Source organism: Topomyia yanbarensis, chromosome 2 (genome assembly GCF_030247195.1).
Source record: "Topomyia yanbarensis strain Yona2022 chromosome 2, ASM3024719v1, whole genome shotgun sequence".
NCBI classification, from domain to species: Eukaryota; Metazoa; Arthropoda; class Insecta; order Diptera; family Culicidae; genus Topomyia; species Topomyia yanbarensis.
The window spans coordinates 311,333,196-311,354,814 of NC_080671.1; the positions used below are offsets into that span (position 1 = coordinate 311,333,196).

Genomic DNA, 21,619 nt, shown 5'->3' on the forward strand with positions numbered 1-21,619 from the left:
CCTCTCTACAGCAATCCTGATAATTGGTCGTTGAGTTGTAGAGTTATCCACAAATTCACGAAAGTAGATGTTTTTCCGGTTTACTAAGAGCAAGGATGCAAAATGCCTACCTTTTTGCGGCTGTAATTTTTCTGCCTACATTCTCATTTCCCTTTCGACGCTTCTGTGGTTCGCTAGTGCAGGACGCCCAGCGCTGTACGGCAGTCTGTAAGCAAAGCAGTAACATGACAAAAAATACTGCCCCCAGTACAGCCACCAGACGCGAGCGGAACAGCTTCTCTTTCCTTATTTTACACTTTTTATTATTTTTAATCTATTCAATATTTTTAATCACAAACGACGACAATGAATGCGGTTCGTTTACGCCACGACCGGCATCAATGCTTTTGTATGCGGGCCTCTCCCTTTGACTATGCAGAGAAAGTGTACAGCGAGAGAACAAACTTTACTACGCCACACTCTCACCGAGCAGCCGGAGTACAGCAGCAAAACAAAAATGTATTCTATTGCTGTACGGAAAAATGTACTCGGTTTGGCTACCGTTCTGGCAAGAGCTGTAGTGATGCGTCGCTTTAGCGGGCTTTACGGCTTGTGCAAATGTAAGTATACCGAAAAAAATGTAGTTTACCGGTACCGTTGGCATCCCTGACTAAGAGAGAGCCTTATCCCTATATGTTTCGCGAGCACCGATTTAAAATGTTATATAGCTCAAAGAAGGAACTATACGAACTATTCTTGGTTGTATATCCTTCCCCAGGCAATCTTTCACTAGGGTCGAAACTTCATCATCCGTCGTGCTGGGGTCAAATACCGACAAGTAGGACCATAACAGCTCATCAGGTGGTGGAACTGTTTTTATCGTTTCAAACGCAGCTTTTTCTTCACGAATAATAGTGATTTTGGGTTTTAGCGAATCATCTTCACGCTTGTGCTTAGACGTTTTTGGAACTGGATTATATTTAGTAATCCTTTTTCTAATGCAGCGAATCTCAACCTGGGGTCCGCGGACCCCTAGGGGGCCGTGAAGTCGTTGCTGGGGGTCCGCGAACAGGAAAATCTTTTTCGGACGGATATTAAAACTTGAAGTTTTTTTATCCTATCAGACTGAAAGTAATATATTGACAGCATATAAATACATGTTAAGCCGTGGGGGTCCACAATCGCCCAGGGTAATTTCGAAGTGGTCCGCGACCGTCCAGGATAATTTCGAAGGGGTCCGCGATGACCCAAGGGGTCCGCGGAGCAAACAAGGTTGAGAACCGCTGTTTTAGTGCATTTACTGTTGAAGATAGCGGTTTTAAGTCAACTTTAACAGAGAGCAACTCTTATGACGTCTCTCAAATCAGCAGTGTTATCCTTTACGGATTTTAGAGAATTGTCGTCGAGCATTGGATTCTCGTGGCAACGCGAAGACATTTTACGGAAGTAATCGCTTGAAACAAGTCAACGTAGCCGTTACACATCCAGAATAAATTCCGTGTTTCGGTTCCCAGGACATCTCAAATATCATAATTCAATTTGACACATATCATGTGTCATTGTTGGCGGACACTTAATCCCATCGATGCATGCGCTTAAGCACCAGGGTGTGATATTCCATATTGACAAGAGGAGCAAGATATAGCACGAAACGTCTTTTGGCTGGTGTCTCATTCTCAATACTGAGGTATGGCGTACCGGCCTGGGCTGCAGCACTGAACTCAAAGCGGAACCGGACGAAGTTGACAAACACGCTTCACCTAATGGCTATTCGTGTCGCGAGGTAGTATGCGTAATTACCGGAATGATTCCCATCCGCATCACTCTGGCTGAGGACGTGTAATGCTACCAGCGGAGGAATACACGAAATGTAAGGACTCGTTGGCAAAGTGGCAGCAAGAGTGGGACAACGCGGAGAAAAAAAGACGTGTGTTGGTGTGGGTGCATAGGAAGCATGACGAGGTGAACTTCTATTTGACGCAGTATTTGTCCGAGCACGGATGCTTCCGGAAATACCTACATCGGTTTGGTCAGGTTCGAAGAAGTTGCCACGACGCATATTTGGGATGCTGTCAACAGAGTGATCACGAGGATACTCTCCGAGCTGCAGATAAAGTGGTGAAGAGACCAACTTAGTAGCGCCGTCGGCTAGAAATCCGCCGCGAAACCAAAAATCGGGTTTCGGGAGAAATTCCGCCGCCGAGGAACCCCGATCAGAATGAAATAACAAGATTATAACAGAACACAATTTATATAATATGTTGTGTTATAAATTAGGTCTCGTTACTAGTTAAAATAATATAAATTTATAGCAAGTAACAAATGGAGATATAGTTATGAAATATTTCTGTGATGTGTTTCTGATCAGGACTCTCCGGCGGTGTGGTCTAGGTTCACCGCCAGGGACTAATTGAGTAGTAAGTGATGTAGCACCGGGTGCAGGTCGTCGGGGCGCTAGTGAACCGGACGTCCGGGCCGATCTTGTCAGCTTACCCGTTAGCTCTTGAGTAGGCTTGATCCACCGCCGGGGATTTGAGTAGACTGCGTCGAATAGCAAGCAGTGGGTCATAGGGACCCCAGTGAACCGGAAGCTACGCTACACTCGGAGCTGCTGGACAGACCTCAGTTGAGTAGGCTAGATCCACGCCGAGAACTAGATCGAGTACATCTGAAAGAAGCGGAAAGTTTAATGGCTCGTGGAAACGAACATCGATATCAGGAGAAATCAACAAACGCGAAATTCACAGTGCGGTAGATTCACCACCGACAAACTGACATGACACTGTCGACGCAAAATTTTGTAACTCGTACTGTCAAACGGACGTTCGTTTGACAGTATGAGTTACGAAATTTTTAGTCAACTCTGTAATAATCATCGAAGCTACTCTATGTATCTAGAGTTCCTCCAGTAGAAGTTTGGACAAGAGAAAATAGGCAACCATAGTTTCAAAACACTTGGCTCAAAGAAGTTGAGCTATACTTGACATAGTAAAAGGAAACTTAGAAATATATGTTCTAGTTTTGTTGAACATTAAATTTTGACAAATAGCTGACTAAATTTTGTGAACATATACCGATATTTGACAAAATATAAGGTAATTCATGGCAAATGGCATACAGTGTATTTTCGACGAAAGATCTACGATCCGATCGTGAATCGTTTCATTTTCGGAAATGGAATAGTTTATTAATCAATGTGATAATAAATCCCGAAGTTGTTGTAACGGAATTTAATTAGCAAGGGACTGGAAGGTGAAGTATATTTTTCAATATTAAGAGTCATAGTACTCATGGGAGAGCAAGAAGTTGAAGGAAGAAAGTTTAGAAAGGTGTGGGTCATTTGAGCAAGCTTAGAGTTTCCCGGCGACTTAGCCTTTTGCCTGCTACCGCAGCAGTTAGGATTTTTAGGCATTAAAATGCAAATCACATGAGTCTGCGGCATGTCCGGACGAGCGTAAAGTAACTTTGTACTTCATCCTGTCGGAACCGACTTGAAGTTGATTCAATTTTTTCGATTCACTTTTCATGGAGTCAACTAAAGAAATGGAAATCGGTAGCAATGAAAAATTCTACTTGGCCTCCGGGAGTGAAACACCGAGAATTCATTAGTTTACGCAACTCAACATGGAAACCTGCCTATTGGGAATCAACTCGCTTATAATTCTAGGCAACAAGTGAAATGTTTTTCTTATTGTGCTGAGTTGTTTTGAATGAATTGTAACTTTGTTAATGTTGTTAATGTTTACAATATGTTGTAGAGTATTATTAAATTTGTTCACTGTTTGTCTGTTGAATATGATACCAACTGGAGCTCTCGAAAGACTGTTGACATACACGTAAGATTTCCAAGCATAGATATAAGTTACTCATAAGAAATATATAGTTTTAAAAATCGTCTGTACGGTGTATACCGAAGATATGAAAATAAAATAAAATAAAATAGTTGTCATGTCAGTTTGTCGGTGGATTCACCTCCGTAGACTATCCGACTTATTGTGACAAAAAAGGGAGCTAATTGGCTCACGACAAAGACATCGGTACCGAGAGAAATTCCGGGAGCAAGGAAATTCTCAGTCGGAGTAGGCTAGTTCACCGCCGGATAATATCCGACTACATCTCTATACAACTGGGTGTCGGGAGAAATCCCTTCGTCGGGGAACCGTCAATTGAAGTAGGGTGAGTTCACCGTCGAAGACTATCCGAGTAGATCGTGATAAGGCTAGGAGCTGAATAACTAACGGAAACAGGAGCTAAATGGCTCATGGAATCAGCATCATAACGGCTCACTGGGACGAGAGCCAAATTGCGACGAAAAGGGTGTCCCACATCAAATTGCATCACGGAAAAAACGCTGTCGAAAATAACCCATTGGGTACATTCTCATGAAAACTTGGGTAGAAGTAGCTTAGAGTGTATTGTTTACACTGTAACAATACTGTCAGTTTTACGAAAATTGAAAAAAAAAAATGGCGTCACCCGAATAGCAACGTCTCGAATTGATTTTACCTCAACTCTCACATCGGGACATAGGAAAACAACTCGGAATCGTTCAGTGATTATACGTTACTACCAAACTCTGAGTATCAAACGGAAGAAGAAATGCGGTCAGAATGGTTTCTCTATTAGTGATCAGGATCACAACCGTGTAGTGAAAGCGTTTAAGCGGAATCCTAATGCTTCGGTCAGGGATGTGGTCGAAAAGTTGAATCTATCCAAATCTTTCGTCCAGAGAGCCAACGACCAGGAGGGACCGGAGCTATCTTCGTGCAACTATTCAAATGTTGTCATGGAGTGGTACGTAGCCTCCCCTCCAACGCAGAACTCCCCCCCCCCCCCCAACGCACCGGAACTAAGGCCCAACGAAACGTACTGGGTAATTATGAAGCAGGCATTACGGAAGCAATCCAAGGAGGTCAAATCTGAGGAAGACATGAACGAAAGGGGGTTTCCGTACAGAAGACAATGCAGTCAGATTTTGGACAGAACCTAATGAGTGGAGTCAAGCGTAAGGTGCGAGCAAACGGTTATGGTAAGGGAGCCCGGGGCTAGTTGGCGGTTGGGGTAAGTTGGCGGAATCCTATTTTTTCCGTTTTATTACACATAAAGGGTTTCCTCTTAGTATATACCTCAAGTTACGTGAATCCCATTATCTAATGTGTTTTTGTAGCAAAACATTTTGTTTTGTAGAAGTTATGGGCGATATTGTATTTTTGAGCATATAAAGTAAATTTTCTTAATTTTAAACGCTTTGTGTTATTTAAGGTGATTTTTAATCTATTCTTCAAATGATTATATTATTCGGTAGTGCATAAAAGGAGCTTTCACTAACCGTATAGATATTACACCTATCCACAAACAAAAGTTATTTTTTAAACAGTTTTTACAAAATATGCGGTTGGGGTGAGCTGGCGGCGACGCGCGCGGGGCAAATTGGGGTTACTATTCACAGTACAAAAACAGTCGGCCCTTTTATGAAACGTGTGCTATTTTGTAAGATCTACATAAACAGGAGCGGTAAAATATGAATACTGAATACACCGCCAAGGTTTTTTTACGCGGGGGATACAGGTCGCGTAAATGAAATCCGCGTAAATATCAAAATCTGCGTAAATGAAGACCGCGTAAATTTAAGAATACGCGTTGATGGAACCTTCGTTAATGGATACCGCGTAAATTCAAAAATCTGCGTAAATGAAAACCGCGTAAATTTCAAAAACCGCGTGAATTCAAAAATCCGCGTAACTGAAAACCGCGTAAATTTTAAAAACCGCATCAATGAAGACCGCGTAAATTCACAAATCCGCGTAAATGAAAACCGTATAAATGAAAACCGCGTAAATTTAAAAATCCGCGCAAAAAAAATAGCGCGTAGAAAACCTGAGTGTATGTCGAAAGCTTACTAATAGGTTATATTTTTTTGTTTGAACCTTTGAAAATGAACCGGTACCCTAAGTAATTTTTTACAGTATTTATCCGTGATACAATTTGATGTGGGACACCCTTTATATGATACTTATTATATGGATGCAACAATACATGGATTTCTGGGTTTAATGATTGATCATAACAGCTTTGAACACATTGGTCACCTATGATTTGATGCCCTCGGATAATTTCACAAGTTCCTAACTCAATGTTACACCTATTTTTCAGCGAATTCTTGATCGAATTTCACAAACTAAAAATGAAAGATACAATACTTTTATAGACTGCTATCGATTTTTATTCAAATCTGACCTTTGATTACGAAGTTGGAGGCTGGTTGCTGCGGTTACATGGTTATTTTCGGTATAAACCGATACAAACGTAATACTACTGTGGTTCAAAATGTATTATCTATTGAAAATGATTTCATCAAAAATTCCAAAAGTCCCAAGTATATTTATAATCCAATTTTAATTTCACATCGGTTCTTCGGGATTAATGAGCCGATAAACATAATTTAGTATTGTTCTTCCGCTAGAATTGAAAAATCCTTGCTGACCTCGAATTTTTCGTCAATAAATGGCAATTCATTTTAATCAACATTTTCTTAACTTTCTACCCTTATACGCATGTATGTCTCATCGCAGAGAACAGACATATAAACTAGAACAAACTTTCCCGAAAAATCAGTGTAAACATTTAAATGAAAATACGTTGAAAATCACCATCCCATACAGGTGTGAATGCGTGAGTCACCATTGTATCCAAGTTTGCATACAAGTCCCGTATTACTGGCCGATCGAAGCGCCGACTAGTGGCAAGTTACTACTTGCTGTTGTCATTTCAAAGCGACAGTTTAATTTCTTACACAAGTTGAAAACTTTACTTGTATGTCAGTTCTCAGTGGGCTCATGTATATAGGGAATCCTTAGAAATATGTGTTGCGTTGCAGCACAGCTTTCGTTGCTAAGTGAAGTGAAATTTCATATTAATCATAGATAAATCAATTTGACAGCCAGTATGCAGAACAATTACTGCCATCAATTGTCATGTCCAATAAAAGCTTCAACCAGGCGATTCATTGATTTCATTAATTTCATTGATCCAAATACACCAATAACTGCACGCTACATACATTTAACGCAATTCACCAGCGAAAGCGATACCATTTACCATCATTCCACATTAGACACATCAATCAAACTCTAATTATGTGCCAGCACGAGCAGTTACAATCAATCTGAAATCTCTAACTTACGCTTCTAATCGTCAGGATCTGTATCCTTTACATTCCTGATCTGTTTGTGTGCCTGTCCATCAATCTACCTATCTGGCACTCACTTTAGACCATCACTAGGCACTCTCCGGAATATAGTCTGTCCCATGCATCGGCTAATCCTGACAATGCAAACAAACCACGAAACACAACTACACTCACACCTCCTACGAACAGATAACATTCCTTACTTCCTAGACTTGCAACAACTTCTAATGAGCTAGCATATTTCGATCGATTGATTTGTTTATTTCGCCTCTCTTCTCACCACGCTCCACACAGAAAGCAGTCAGCGATAGTGGCATGGCGGCATGTCCATTAGTCCAACTCTCGGTGGATAAAAGAATCCAACTCCCAGGCGATGAGAAAGCAATTTGTGCTCCACATTCCTTTATTAGTCGTCTCCAGAGACCTGCTGCCAGATAGCTGTTGTAAATTGCTTATTCGGGTCTTTTGTGCATCATCGAATTACTGTATTATATGCCTTCTGCTTCGTTGCCTTCTGAGCAGGATGTTCTCAATCAATTGGATTTTGCTCACCGCATCCGCTTCCAGCCAACAATTTCCAACTTTGTATATTTGTCCTAATCTAATTAAAAGTCCTCCAGAACATCGAATGATGAGTTTTGATCCCCAAATCCATTGGCGCAATATGAGACAGCTCAACTCTTGTAATAAACATTGACATTGCCTTCTTCGTTTAACTTTCCTATCCTGTCACCATGCATTACCGTGTACAGAACATCATCCCGAAACTAAAATGCCAAAAACTTTCGCCAAACTTTGTGACTTTAATTGTATTAATAAACACCTCGGCTAAACATAAAACTTGTATCGTCCTTTCGTTGCAGAGCGGGTCAGTCGTCTCCGCCGATATATACCGAGTCGATCGCAAGCGGACAGGCCCTGGCGCTGATATTCAACTCACTGCAGGAATCGATGGCCGGCATTTACTACTGCGCGGCGTCCTATTCCGTCACCGAGCAGCTGGGAGCATCCGTTTCGGTGGAAACTTACGGTAAGTTGTAATTGAACTTTGTCTATTTGGGATATGAAACAATGTGCTTTCGAAAAGTAAAACCGATCAACGCAGAAAATCGACACGTGTTATCAGAGCCGTAGGGTGGTCTTCTGGCGCTCTTGGCGGAGTCTCAGTTTTGCGCCCCTTTGGTGTTTACTTTGGCTTTCTTTTCAGTTCGACCTTCAAACAATAATTTGCGTACATGTAAAGGGCACATCTACCTCCTACTGTCGTCCATTTCATGTAAATACTAGTTACATTTTTTTATTTTACTTACAGTGGTTTTAACCTTAAGGTCATTCGCCTCTTTTTCCGCGGTAGAAACAATCTTTTTGGAAAAATTTCTAACTCTATGTGCGGGGTTGGGAATCGAGCCCAGGTGTGCTGCGTACAAGGCAATCGTTTTACCAATTACGCTATGCCCGCCCCTCTAGTTACCGATCTTTTACTTTTAATTGATGAAATCAGTTGACGCTAGGTGTTTGAAGGCGACAGAGGGAGCATCTGTTTAGAAGACTTTTTATTAGGGTGCCAATGACATGTATGGAAAACAGGTGACCATCGAATTTAATAACCGGACGCATCTCAACAGCATTAGCACCTCGAAAAAAGTCTCTTCACAAAATTTTAGCTCCATGTCAAATGTCTTAGAAATGCATGAAACAACGGACCTTGCCTCTGTGTTAATTTTAATTTTTAAACAGAGATTTACAGATAAAAATCAAGAATTATTTTTTCGAGTTGACACCAGATTTCGACATTTCATGGATTTCTAAAACATTTGGTACAACAAAATTAAAACTGCATTTCCAAACCCAGTCCCATCTCCATTAAAAAAATCTCCTTGCATCATTAAGGCATTTTTTTGAACGTTACACCAGATCTGGACGCTTAATGTTATTGTTTTTCTATTGCACTCAAATTTTGCATGGAGAACATTTTTCGAGGTGCAATACTTTTGAGGTGTGTCCGGTTTCAAAATTCAGGATGACCATAAACATTGGCACTCTACCGTATATGAAAGATTTCGGAGGAGACAATTTTAGGAACTTTGAGCTGGTTGGTGGATTGTTGATTAGGGTGCATATCATTAGATTTGAATTACCAGATCAATGACCGCCAGGGCATTCCGGTTATATTCCAGATAGAACCCACCCATCTATTTGCAGAAGCAAGTGAGCCAAAGAATCTTTCATGATCTATTTCTGATTAAGTTTTTCACATTTTCCTTGTCGTTCCAGTTTCTAGGAAAGTGAGTTGCATCAAGTCATATATCGAATGAAGAAAGATGTCTTTCAAATGATATTCCTCATGATTTCTGTCTCTTCCCTCATATTCTACAGTTTTCATTTTGCGTCTGGCTCTAGTCCCGTGCATAAATGAACTCTCCTGAAATGACCCAATTGATCCTAAAATGGATATTGAAAAAGATTCATCATCAATGCCTCCAAGTTTCCATTTAAAATCAAACACATTGAACTGGTTTTGGCTTGTTATTTGCTCTCACAATGTGCCACAAAGAGCGAAATACACCGATGAAAAATAGAGCAGCACAAAAACATTGCGATGTGCAGAACGACCGCACAAAGGGAAACTTGAAAACGAAAAAGAAAAAGATCTGTGCCCCAAGAGCTGAACAATTTCGTTCAAAGAGTCACCTTGAAGAGCCAATTTTTTGTGCCTCCCCTTACTGGCAAGCAACTAGGAAGGCGAATCAAACTACAATTCAGATAAAGTTTGATCGGAAGAACGTTTTTAAAATGTTTTTTGGTTGTCTTCTCTGCTTCTGTGCGCGTGGGACCAAGATTAACACTAAAGAACCTCTTTATTTCTACTCTTTAAGGTGTGCAGCCATCGAGTAGAATGCACGTATGGGAGCCACACACATCGAAGTGAAGAGGTTTATTGTGAAAGAGAAGAGTGGTGGTTCGCATGAAAAGTGCAAAGAGTGCTTTTTAGTCTTCTCATTATTTGCTCTGAGGTGCATTACATCCCTGACCGTATCCGATCTTCTTTCGGATCAAAGATAGTCCGATAAGTATTCTAAAATTCCGCAAGACGCAGAAATATTCAGCTGTGCCAGATATCACAAAAGTTCGCTTTGATATGCTCAGAATTGTGATATTTTGTCTAAAGCAAACAAATGGCATTACTGGCGACTTTTTAATAGAACTAACGTGTTTACATACCCGCTCACAAAGTTAAAATCGATGGTGCAGTTATCGAGTCTAACTTTGCATGGCTGGATCTACTGGAGAACCGCATTTTCTGTTTCAAGAACCCCTTGCTCCAGTGAGCGAAGATTTTGAATGGCAATCGCACCAGACTGGACAAAATAGTGTGTCCCTTCAAACTAGTGTCGGGTGACCTTTGGCGAGACTGGTTTGCGGCTTCTTCGACAAGGATCGTCTGCATGATCGGTAATTTGTTAGTAACATATTTTTCTCTCTTGAGAGGCCGTCAATATACCAGCAATAGGGAACTTTGCCACAAATACGAAGTTAACAGCAGCTGGTCATAGACATTTGAAAAGAAACAAGGAGTTTCGAGCGCTTTCAGGAACACTGAAAATCTCATGTGATATTTCAACCAGAGATTCAACGTAGTGCAGGATTTGATCTAGGTTGGAAACCGGCAGCTTTGTGATATTGCGGAACTTCTCCCGGCATCGAGAAGACTTCAATTTTCACGGTTTGGCATGGAATTATTTTGTCGACGATAATTAATCTAGCTCACTCTACCATCTATGCTACAGCTTTAAAAAGGTGGCCTGCTTTACTGCCACATTTCCGTTCGCCTTGCTTCTAAAAGAAAAGAAATAATTTCCCAATTTCGTTGAAATTTAAAGTCTTTGTCTTGCTCGTTGTTTATTCTGGACTAACAGGACCATAGCGTAGTGTTCTGGCACCTTAGGCACCTCAGTTATGCAACTTTTTGCTGACTATTTTTTTCTTTTTAGTTCTACTTTCGAATAATAATTTTATGTGGGCCTCGGAATGATACTACTATCTTGACTTATTTTATGACTAAACCTCACTTATTTTATAAAGCAGGTCAAGATTATAGCGCCCCCCCTAAGGATGACGCCCTTGGCTAACCTGGCCAACCGCACGCTACGGCTTTGCGTGCTATTAAACCACTGAATATTGTTTGGAATTTTAGGAAAATATCGTTGGTTACGCAACTTCCCGTTACGATGGTAGTTCAAAACTTTTAATTCATTCATAAAAACCAAATAAAACTCTTTTGACAGAAAATTTGACTACATATTAGTCGAAATAAAAAAGGAAAAAAAGGAGCTGCTGCGAATCCATCTGCAGCGTTGGGTAGTCGCTGTTGGCAAAGCCATCACCTTACACACAGTAGAAACCCGCTACCACTACAAGAGCAATGGCAATAGTCTAATAAAAATATACCCCGGCATTCGGCAGGCAAACAGAACAGCAGCATTTCATTCATGCTGTAATCATCGACAGGTTTCAGTAGTGATCTTACTTGACTTCTCTTTTGTTGGTTCTCACGGAAAAGAGGGAAAAGTCTGTCTTTGACGTTGAGACATGTTGGTTGACTTGAGCGAATCGTAGTAATGCTGCCTAAGCTCGACTCATACCAGCAGAAGACAAAAGATTAGTCAGTATGACTTTAAGCCTGTTTCTAATGACTTCCAGTTTTCCGATCTGTATACTTCACCTCCTTGCTCTCACTTGAGTACTATGGCTCTAAATTTACATAACTTTCCCTACTCAGTAATCTATAGCTTGCTGAATTTTGTTAAAATGTAAAAAAGTTTCACATTAGGTTTTAAGTTTTATTTAAGTTTTTACATTAGTTCATAAGTATTATGGTTTAAGCTTAGAAATTCCTACGCACATTGTAGATTCTTTCCCCTTTTTGTGACATTTCTCCCCACTCTACAATATCTTTCCTCCCTCTCAATATGTACATCTTATTCATGTTTATCATTTCTCCCACTTCCATTCAGTTTTGCAGTACATCTCTAAGACAACCAACCTCGAGACAGGTCTACGAACAATACTCCTCGCACTTTGTACAATTGCTAGACGAATCTTCCCATCCGCTCCACTGATGACTAACTGCTCACGACCTCGTTCCCAGCCTTTTCTTCTGTCTCTGTCCATGATGTACACCAAGTCTTCTTCTGCGACAGGTTTTACATCCCCGAACCACTTCGTGCGCTTCATGAGAGTCTGAAGATATTCTAGAGTCCACCTTTTCCAGAAGACGTCCAGTTGAAACTGGATCTGATTCCAGGAGGTCCGTAATGCTGCCGATGAATCCATTGGTTCAACCATTGGCTGACGAACACCGCTTGAGCTCCCAAGCCGAAAGTGGCTCAGAGTAATGGCGTCACTCTCCTCGGGAATCAATGGTAGATACGTCAAGAGACGAGTGTTGACGATCGGCTCCGTTTTTATGACTACTGTCTACTGACTAGCTTCGTCGTCCAGCTTACGACAGTTGTTGTGAGCCGTCTCCATCACTGTTTTGATATAACGTATCATTCTTTCCCCGATCCACCCATGTGAGGGATCGCAAGCGGTATTAATAATCAATTTGTGCCCATTTTTTGTGAAGGTCGCTGCGTGTTCTCCGTGTATTTCCTGCATCTATTCCCTCAACAATCGGTTAGCTCCCTGGAAGTTCGTGTTGTTTTCGGTGTGTATCTCTGCCGATGAACTCCTTCGACTGAACTGAATATGATCGCTACTTCTACATGAACGGTCAGGCATGTAAACACAGCGATCCAACGCTACGGATCTTTACGAATAGCGGTCCGAATAAATCGAGGCCTACGTAAGTGAACGGCCTAATGAATACGATCATGCGTGCTGCTGGAGCATCCTATAATCATCCAGCTGGTAAATTCCGTTACTCTGGTCCAGAGGTTCACGCAGCTCAGCGGATTTCGGTTGATTTCTCACTGTCAACGCCGTTTCATCGAGAAACGCCTGCCATTGCACTATCTGTACCATTGATCGTTATGCGGGTTTGAACTCCCCCGAACTCAAATTACCTTTTACGGTATACTCGCCGAGTCGCTTCCTTTTCCGGCTCCCCAGAAATCTGCTCAAGTGGCCGACGGTCCTCACCGCCCGAAATAGCTTGGCAAACCGATCCAAATCGATTACTACCATTGGTATGATAATTCCAAGGTGCGTATAACACGGACGCAAAACTCTTCCTCCGTACCCACGAATCGAACTTTTTGAACAGGCCAACTTGTCTCCATTTCGCACAACTCTGGACTTTAGAAACACGAATTGTCAGTTCTCAACTTTGGCACTTTAGCTCACTTGGTTGCGGAATCAGCTGGGTTAAATTTTGAAGGCACCCATCGCCAGTCGCCGATATTTGTCGTGGTAAGTAATTTTCCGATACGACAGGCCACCAACTGCTTATATCTGCGAAAATCCGCTCGAAGTCAGGATAGCACAGTAACCGAATCGGTCCGCACATACTTTTACGCTATGGTGAGAATATAAACTACTTCCACGAATTTCATTAGCCGCGACCCAAAAACTGTTGCTTTCAATTCCATCCTGGGCACTGAGAGGGGTTTTTTTCGCTTTTGCATCAACCAATGTACATTCGCCGACACTATGAGAGTTCACTACTCGAATATAAGGAGCAGCGGAGCAAGCACCTCACTACCATCGACGAAAGCATGCAGCTGTAGTCCATTATACAGTTCGAGGGTTGTTTCGCGGAGGTAACACTTGGGTATACGCACCACGCTAAAAATTCTGCTCATTTTAGCCAAAAATATTGTCACTCACCACATCATCCCATTGAATTCCCGATCGCCAGACGTCTTCCAGGAGCATTGTATCATGGATGTGGAAGAAACTCATAAACCCTAGTGGGTCAAAGAAACCCCTTAAGCATTTCAGTATCTGTCTTCTAGTTGGCCGTTGATTGCCTTCCACCAAGTTTGGGATCTCGTTTGTCATTGTAGTAGAGCAGTGAAGTTCAACCCCTTCCATGCTCCACAACAGTCCCAGTACTCCTTCGAATCCACCGCCTTGAACGATGGTTTTCATTTCAGTTGAGTTTATTTCTCCTAAGCCATTCAGCACTTCTAAACTGTTCGAATGCTAGCTTCTCAGTTGGAAACTTTTTGCTCCTGTATCTTGCGCATTTCTCGACTGACGTGCAAGCAGTCATTCACATAATGATTTTCGACTGTGCCCTCCTTAGCGGGGAGTTCCCGGAAGCCTTCAGATTCTTTGGTTTTCACGAACTGCACTGACGCGGGTGACTATGATGATCCAAACGTCGCTCATTCATCACAAAGATCTCCGTGCGGTCTGAGGGATTCGAACGCCAGAAGGACTGCTGAGAATGGCGATCTTCTTGGCGTCTGGAGATTTGGTGGAACATCGTTTTGATGTCTGATTTAACGCCAACTTTGAAGTGGCGGAAGCGTAACAGGATTGCTGGTAGCGAAGTCAGCTGACCGGGCACTTTCAGACGCACCGTGTTGAGAGAGATTCTATTAACCTTCGCCGTCCCAAATTATTTGCACTTTGCCTGGCTTCCGAGGATTCGTTAGGAGTCTTAGTGGTAGGTACTTGATTCGTCCCAGTTCCGCTCTGAAATAGATTAACAAAGCCTTTAAGCTTTGGTTCTCTTGTCAATTTCTTCTCCAGGCCTTCCAGACGTCTTAGAACTATGCTGTATTATGGTCATATTTCTATACTAACCCCATCTCGAAGAGTTTGTCAATACAAGTTGCTGCCTCAACCGAAACAACCTCTAGCATTTAATTTGAAACAACTATTGCTAAAATATTAACTATTTCATTATTATGCACATGACAAAATTTACTATTGAAACCTTTCAGAATATAGAAACAATTGTTGCATTACTATTAACAGGCTGGAGTATATTCTACATCACTCCAGTTATGTCACTGACATTACCCGCCCATTTGTTTTTACGATCAAAATGTCATTGAACGTGGAATTGAAAGTTCTTTTAAATTATTGGCAGAACAAGGGCATGCCTTTGGAAAAATGATTAACCTTTAGCATATTTTGCATGAAAAAATCGGATCAAAATTATTATTTTCATATTGTTGTCCCTAAATTGCACAATATTTCTTACAAATAATATAGCATACCGTTGGAAAATTCTATTTTCCTACTTTTCGCAACTGGTTAAAAAATCGAAAATCGGTTGAAAAATGACAACGTAGCTATTTTTTGTGCCGAACGTCCCAGAAAATTAATTTTATGCTCTAAATTAAGGTCTTTGAATGCTAATGGAAGTGGACTGATCTAAGTCACTTAAAATATTGCTGAAAATCGGGACAAGGCCAGTTTCATCCTCCAGCAAAAACGCTCAGAACTGGTTTTACATATTTTGTTTTAATTTTCAACAACCACTTTTGCACATTGGTAATACGTAACTGTGGATCCAAACTTTCCAGCGGAATTCTTCATAGCTGCGGTACATCAGCAAAACTATTCAACATTTTAACAATATGTATTCATAAATTTCCACACGTACAATATGGCTATTGGCCGTGCATCTCTCCTTCTTCCATCAGTTGAAAATACTGAGTCCACCAGCATGATTTTTACCATCACATGCCTGTACGGAATGCAATCTACGGAATTCATCCCATATCTCCCCCGAAAAACTAACAGGAAGAACTTTAATTTTCTGGGATGGTTATAGGTACAACATGCATTCACGATATGAGCGTTGGCACGCTGCGGAATGTTTTATGGTGAATATTACACCCAGCAGCAGCTTTCGTGTGGCTATCGTTTGCATGCTGATGCTGTGTGCATATTGAATAGCATAACGGCCGTACCGGTCCTGCCTGTGTTGTATGTGTGCAATTGTCACGGTATGCCATACGCAGCCATTCTTATACGGAGGCCCTATATGGGGCGCTGTAATAAACGATTATCGAGAACAGCTTCCTTTGTTCGGTCTTTTGTTCTAACGTGCATTGGTCCGCGTTCGGATCAGCTCAAGACCACCCGTGCAGGCCATATCTCGTGAAAATGAAGCGCATAGAATATAGAATTACCGCACCGAGCGCATTTGAATGAAGTTGCTGACCACAGCTATTTTACTGTTGCTTTGCTCTTTTACAGTTGCCATCACATGGAAGAATGCACCGGAGGATCAGCGGCCAATCCTGGGCGAGGATTATATCGTTCGCTGCGAGGTGACAGCCAATCCGCCAGCCACTGTGGATTGGCTCCGGAATGGGGATCCGGTAAGTTATGCAAACTGCCAGTACAAGCATTACGGGTTAGTTTCAGAATGAAATGAATGTGAATTTTACAGATTAGGTCTGTCGGTCGGTATGTTATCGAAAACCGAGGATTGCTGATCAAGAATGTATCGGAGAGTGATGATGGTTTGTACACTTGCCGTGCCGCTGTGATATCCACGGGGGAATTAGCCAAACGACAGATCCGAGTCGAGGTACAAATCAAGCCAGAAGTGCAAAAACTTCCACCCGTGCTGGACGCAGTAGAGGGTCAATCATTTTCGTTTCTGTGCAACGCTACCGGTAAGCCAGTTCCTGAGTTCCAATGGATTAAGAAAAGTACACAGCAAAATGTAGCAGATATTGATAGGTAAATTTGTGATTTGAAAACATTACTTCATCGTGGTTCACGTGCCTTTATATCCGTGCAGGTTCTCTGTTAATCCGCTAACGGGTCAGCTTGACATCAGCCGGGTGGAACAGGACGACCACGACACGTACTCGTGTGTTGCCAAAAATGCGGCCGGTATTTCCGAATCGACCACCAGACTAAATGTTCTAATTCGTCCGAAGATCATCGAATTTATGAATATCACAGTACCTGAGGATACCGAAGCCGTCTTTGCATGCAGAGCCTTTGGTAGACCGCCACCGGAAATTACATTCCGACGATTTGGAACAACTGAGGAGTACTCAATTGGTTTGCAAGTCAGTGATGATCGTATCGTTCTGGATTTGAACACAAATACCGAGCGAAGCGAAACCACAGCAAGTTTGCGAATTTCCAAAGTAGCCAAGACTGACGACGGTTTGTATGATTGTATAGCTCGAAATCCCGGTGATGTGGCGTACAAAGTCGGTCACATTACTGTTGAGTACAAACCTAATTTCGACCACATGAAACTTTTGCCACCAGTTTTCACATGGGAGCAACGCCCGGCAAATCTCAGCTGCTTTGCTCAGGCAATTCCAAACGCCACTATCGAATGGCGCTGGAATGATCGTCGTATCTCGGATCTCTACGACATTAACATGCAAATTCAAAACCATGGTGTGCGAAGTGATTTAATCATTAAACCCTTTGATCAGCGGTATTACACAAGCTACAAGTGCGTGGCGACCAACCGTTTGGGACGCAATGAACACATCATGGAGCTACGGGAGGCGCGTATTCCAGATGCAATTGCTCAAGCCAAACCACGTTCCGTTAGTGCAACTTCTATGACCTTTGAAATCATGCCCCCAGCGGTGGAGAAGGGGCTACCGATAACTGCCATCTCAGTGCAATACAAGGAAGAATTTAATCCGGACTGGATTAACTCGATGAACCGAACCTGGTCACCGGACAGCCCATACATTGTGGAAGGATTGAAACCTCAGACATCCTACAGCTTCAGGTTTGCCGCTAGAAACGTGGTAGGACTTGGTCAGTGGGCCGCGTATGTAGTACATTCGACACCGAAACGATCCGAACCGGAAACACCGAAAACGCTGCACACGCCGATCCAGGAGGAGGACGATGAAGACGATGCCATCGTGGCGTCACCGTATGCCGATCACTTCGAGCTCCGGTGGAACGTTCCCGTGGACAATGGCGAACCAATCTCGTACTACAGGGTGAAGTACTGTCCGGTAAGTGTTGGTTGGCTGTGAAGCAATATTTGATTTTTGTTCAGCGATATGTTTGAAGCACTACGGCACCGTGTCATAACGCCCGAGGTCATAACGTACGAAGGGATCCAACTTGTTAGTAGTTAGTTGTTTCAGAAGGGTTACAGCACCCATCCTCGACACACTACCAGTTTTCGACCATCCACACAACGTGGCATTTTCTGTATGGTAGTAGGAAAGCTAGCTGTGGGTATAGAATTAGTGCTCTTTCTCTACGAGGACAATCTAGGCGGCAAGCTTCAGACGAGAATTTACTGAGCCCTTCAGTTCCATTGTGCCATTTAGCACCACTTCCTCGTTGAGCTTCCGACTTGTTCGTAAACTACTCGGTCTAATCCCTAACGATGGATCTAGCCTACTCCGACGAAGAGTTCTCCGGCGAGAGCAGTTCGAATGCGAGCCAACTAGCCAGGTTCCGAGGTCAGTTCGGCGATTCCGCTGCAGTAGGGCGTCTGGTTTGCTGGAGTCCCGGCGCGTCTGGTGGTATCTCGTTACGGTCTACTCAGTCTAGTTTCTGGCAGTGAAGCTGACTGTACGCTGACGGAGAGTTCCCTGGCGAAAGCAGTTCTCCTAATACCGATCCTTCTTTGGCTTTCGCTATATTTCTATCGGAATAACTGGTAGGGCGACTGCGGTCGGTCTTGCCATTCTGAGTGTCCGGATCACTGGTATTTCGACGACCCATACTCGGTGCTCTGTTGCAGTTTGCTCAAATAGTCCTCGGCGGTGGATCTAGCTTATTCCTGCGGAGAGCTCCCTGGCGGTGATTGCTCTCCCGTAACCGTCGCTCGATGTTCATCACGCCGTTTCCGCTGTAAGACAGTCATGATCTACATCATAACTCTGTTGACTGCGTTCCACGTCTTTACGTCGATTGTCATTCTGTAGGCTACATTATCCGGGTTGATACCCTGTCCTCCCGTCTCAAGTAGATCCCTGCATATCGCTTCAAACCTCGGACATTCGAAGACCACATGCTCCGGTGTCTCGACGTTCTCAAACTCCGAGCACAATGGTGACACCTCCACTTCTCCAAGTGTCTCACTTATCACCGTTAGTGACCACTAACTACCACTCTACCATAAACAAGATTCGGGAGATGAGCCATAACTCCGACAACCTTGAATAAGCCAACTTGTATTTTTTATCTTTGATAGTGCTATCAATTAACTGTCTTTCGCTTTTTCAAATAAAATTTGCACACTTTAAGAGAATCACGAACTTAGCTCACTTTTTCGCTACAACTATGTATATAACCCCTTAAGACCCCATAGTACATCCCGTTCCAAAGAGTTGGGTAGATAATGGAGCCCTGAGGAACGCCCGCTGCAACTCGTATTGACTTCTGCCCTTCGTTCGTCTCGTACATCAGTATTCTACTGTGGAAGTACCTCTTCAGGATCTGGCTCATTCTTCTGTGTAGCGCAGCGGCATTGGTCTATATTAGGCTGGATGGCCCGGTGACTTCCCTGACTTTAACAGCAACACAAGTTTCTGTACCTTCCACATTTCGTAAAAATTGTCATCAGCTAAACACTTCAGAAGGATCGCAGCTTTCAGCGCCACGTTCGGTATTCCATCCGGACTGGGGACTTTCTTTGATTTTAGTCGAATCGATGCTTCTTTGAGCTCGTTGTTAGTCGTTTGCCACTCGGCAGCGTTTGCTCCTTCTTCTTCGCCGTACGGTGTCGGTGACCAGCTAGTTGAATCGTGCTTCGGGAAGAGCCCCTTGACGATTATCTTTAGTTTACCTATGCATATTTCAGCTGGTGTCGAAGGGGCCTCATCTTCGTCATGACGACTCAGTACGCGTCCCCCAGGGTTTGGTGTCTACTTCTCAATACAGCTACTTATGGAAAACTGGCTTGCTAAGCTTGATCTCCTATTTTAAAGCGTCCCTAGCTTCTCGTAACGTCGCTTGCGCTCTTCTCTCACTCTCCGATCTTGCTCTCTGAGCCCGCCTTCTGGCTCTAAGACAAGCAGCGTGTAGCGTACTGAGCTACTCATTTAACCAGTAAGCTGCACGCCGTCTGCTGCATGGCTCCAGTTTTCGTGGCATTGTAACGTCACAAGCCGTCACAATCCTTCTTGTTAGATCAGTCGCATCAACGTTCTTGATTCCGCTGTTCGCCTAAGTGACTCAACAAAGAGGTTTTTGTTAAAGACTTTCGTCTTCAACTTTAGCTTGCCGGTTGTCCTTCTCCGTGCTGCAGCAAGGTTCCATTGACCGATGCGGTAGCGAATCGCCTGGCGGTCGCTATGGGGATACTTCTCGCACACTCTCCAGTCCATGTTCGCCGGAATTTCTCTTAGTACCGATGTCCATTCCGCGAACCAATAAGCTCCCAGTTTTGTCACGATACCAGGAGCCATTTAGTTCCCCGCTTCGCCGCGATCTACTTGTTGTAGTCCGCGGCGGTAGACCTAGCCTCCACAAAGAGCCGACCGGTAGGTGTCGAGGTCTGCCGCAAATTTTTGCTGCAAGAAAATATTCACACAAGATAACTTTTGCAAATGAAACTGAGAATTCCATTTAATATATGTATTAGGCATATTTTTGTTGAACATGTTCATTTTTTCAAATTTCTTCAAAATATTTCGGGGGGGGGGGGCTTGTCATCAACCGATCGCTAAATACAGGTTCATGTTTTCCCCAATGTCATCTGCATATCCAACAATCTCGAAATCCATTTCATTCTGATCATTGAATAGATCATCCACCAGTAGTGATCAGAGCATAGGTGATAGCACACCTCCCTAGGGACAACCTCTATTGGTGCTGCGGTACTGCGTAATAACGTCCCAGGTCATATCGTCCCAAAACAGTGAGCATCATAATGTCCGGGATATTAAGACGTACAAGAGTGTGTCATATGATCCGAAAACAAGAATTCGTAATAACATCCGAAGTCATTCTTGTATCACAACGTCCGAAAGTAGTCTTGCGTCATAATGTTCGGGATCTTATGACACAAACTGATGCTGAGAAGTTATGACGCAGATGTATTGCGTCATAAAGTCCGGGATTATATGACGCACACATTATTTCGCACATTTGGACACACAGGTACTGCGTCATAACGTCCCAGGTCATACAGCATTGAAACATTATGACGCAGTTCTTGTCGTTCAAAATATCCGAAACTATAAGTGCGTCACAGTGTCCACGAAATCTACTGCGACATAAGATCCGACAATGAACGTGTGTCATAACGTCCGTGCGTCATAAGATCCAAACACAAATGAGCGTCAAAAAGTCCGGGATCATATGACGCACATCCGATTTCGGATATTATGACGCACTTTTCTTTGGGACTTTATTACTTGGGACGCTATGATGCAGTACATGCGCGTCAAAATATCCGAAACAATGATTGGGTCATATTATCCCGGACTTCCTCTGCATCATAACATTCCGGACATTATGCCGCAGTACTGCTTTTAGACGTTGCGACACTAGGATGATGGAGACTTTAAAACGTACATTTATTTT

General features: G+C 42.9%; 1 protein-coding gene across 8 annotated transcripts in view; it reads left to right on the plus strand.

The window, feature by feature from the left end:
- LOC131683562 (fasciclin-2) overlaps positions 1–21,619 on the plus strand; it is a 312,992-nt gene that overhangs the window by 228,416 nt on the left and 62,957 nt on the right. For all 8 annotated transcript variants that reach the window (XM_058965629.1, XM_058965631.1, XM_058965634.1 and 5 more), the window contains 4 exons: positions 8,032–8,198; positions 16,334–16,458; positions 16,530–16,825; positions 16,887–18,087. In XM_058965629.1, the coding sequence (XP_058821612.1) occupies positions 8,032–8,198; positions 16,334–16,458; positions 16,530–16,825; positions 16,887–18,087 (1,789 nt within the window). The remainder of the gene's footprint in view (positions 1–8,031; positions 8,199–16,333; positions 16,459–16,529; positions 16,826–16,886; positions 18,088–21,619) is intronic.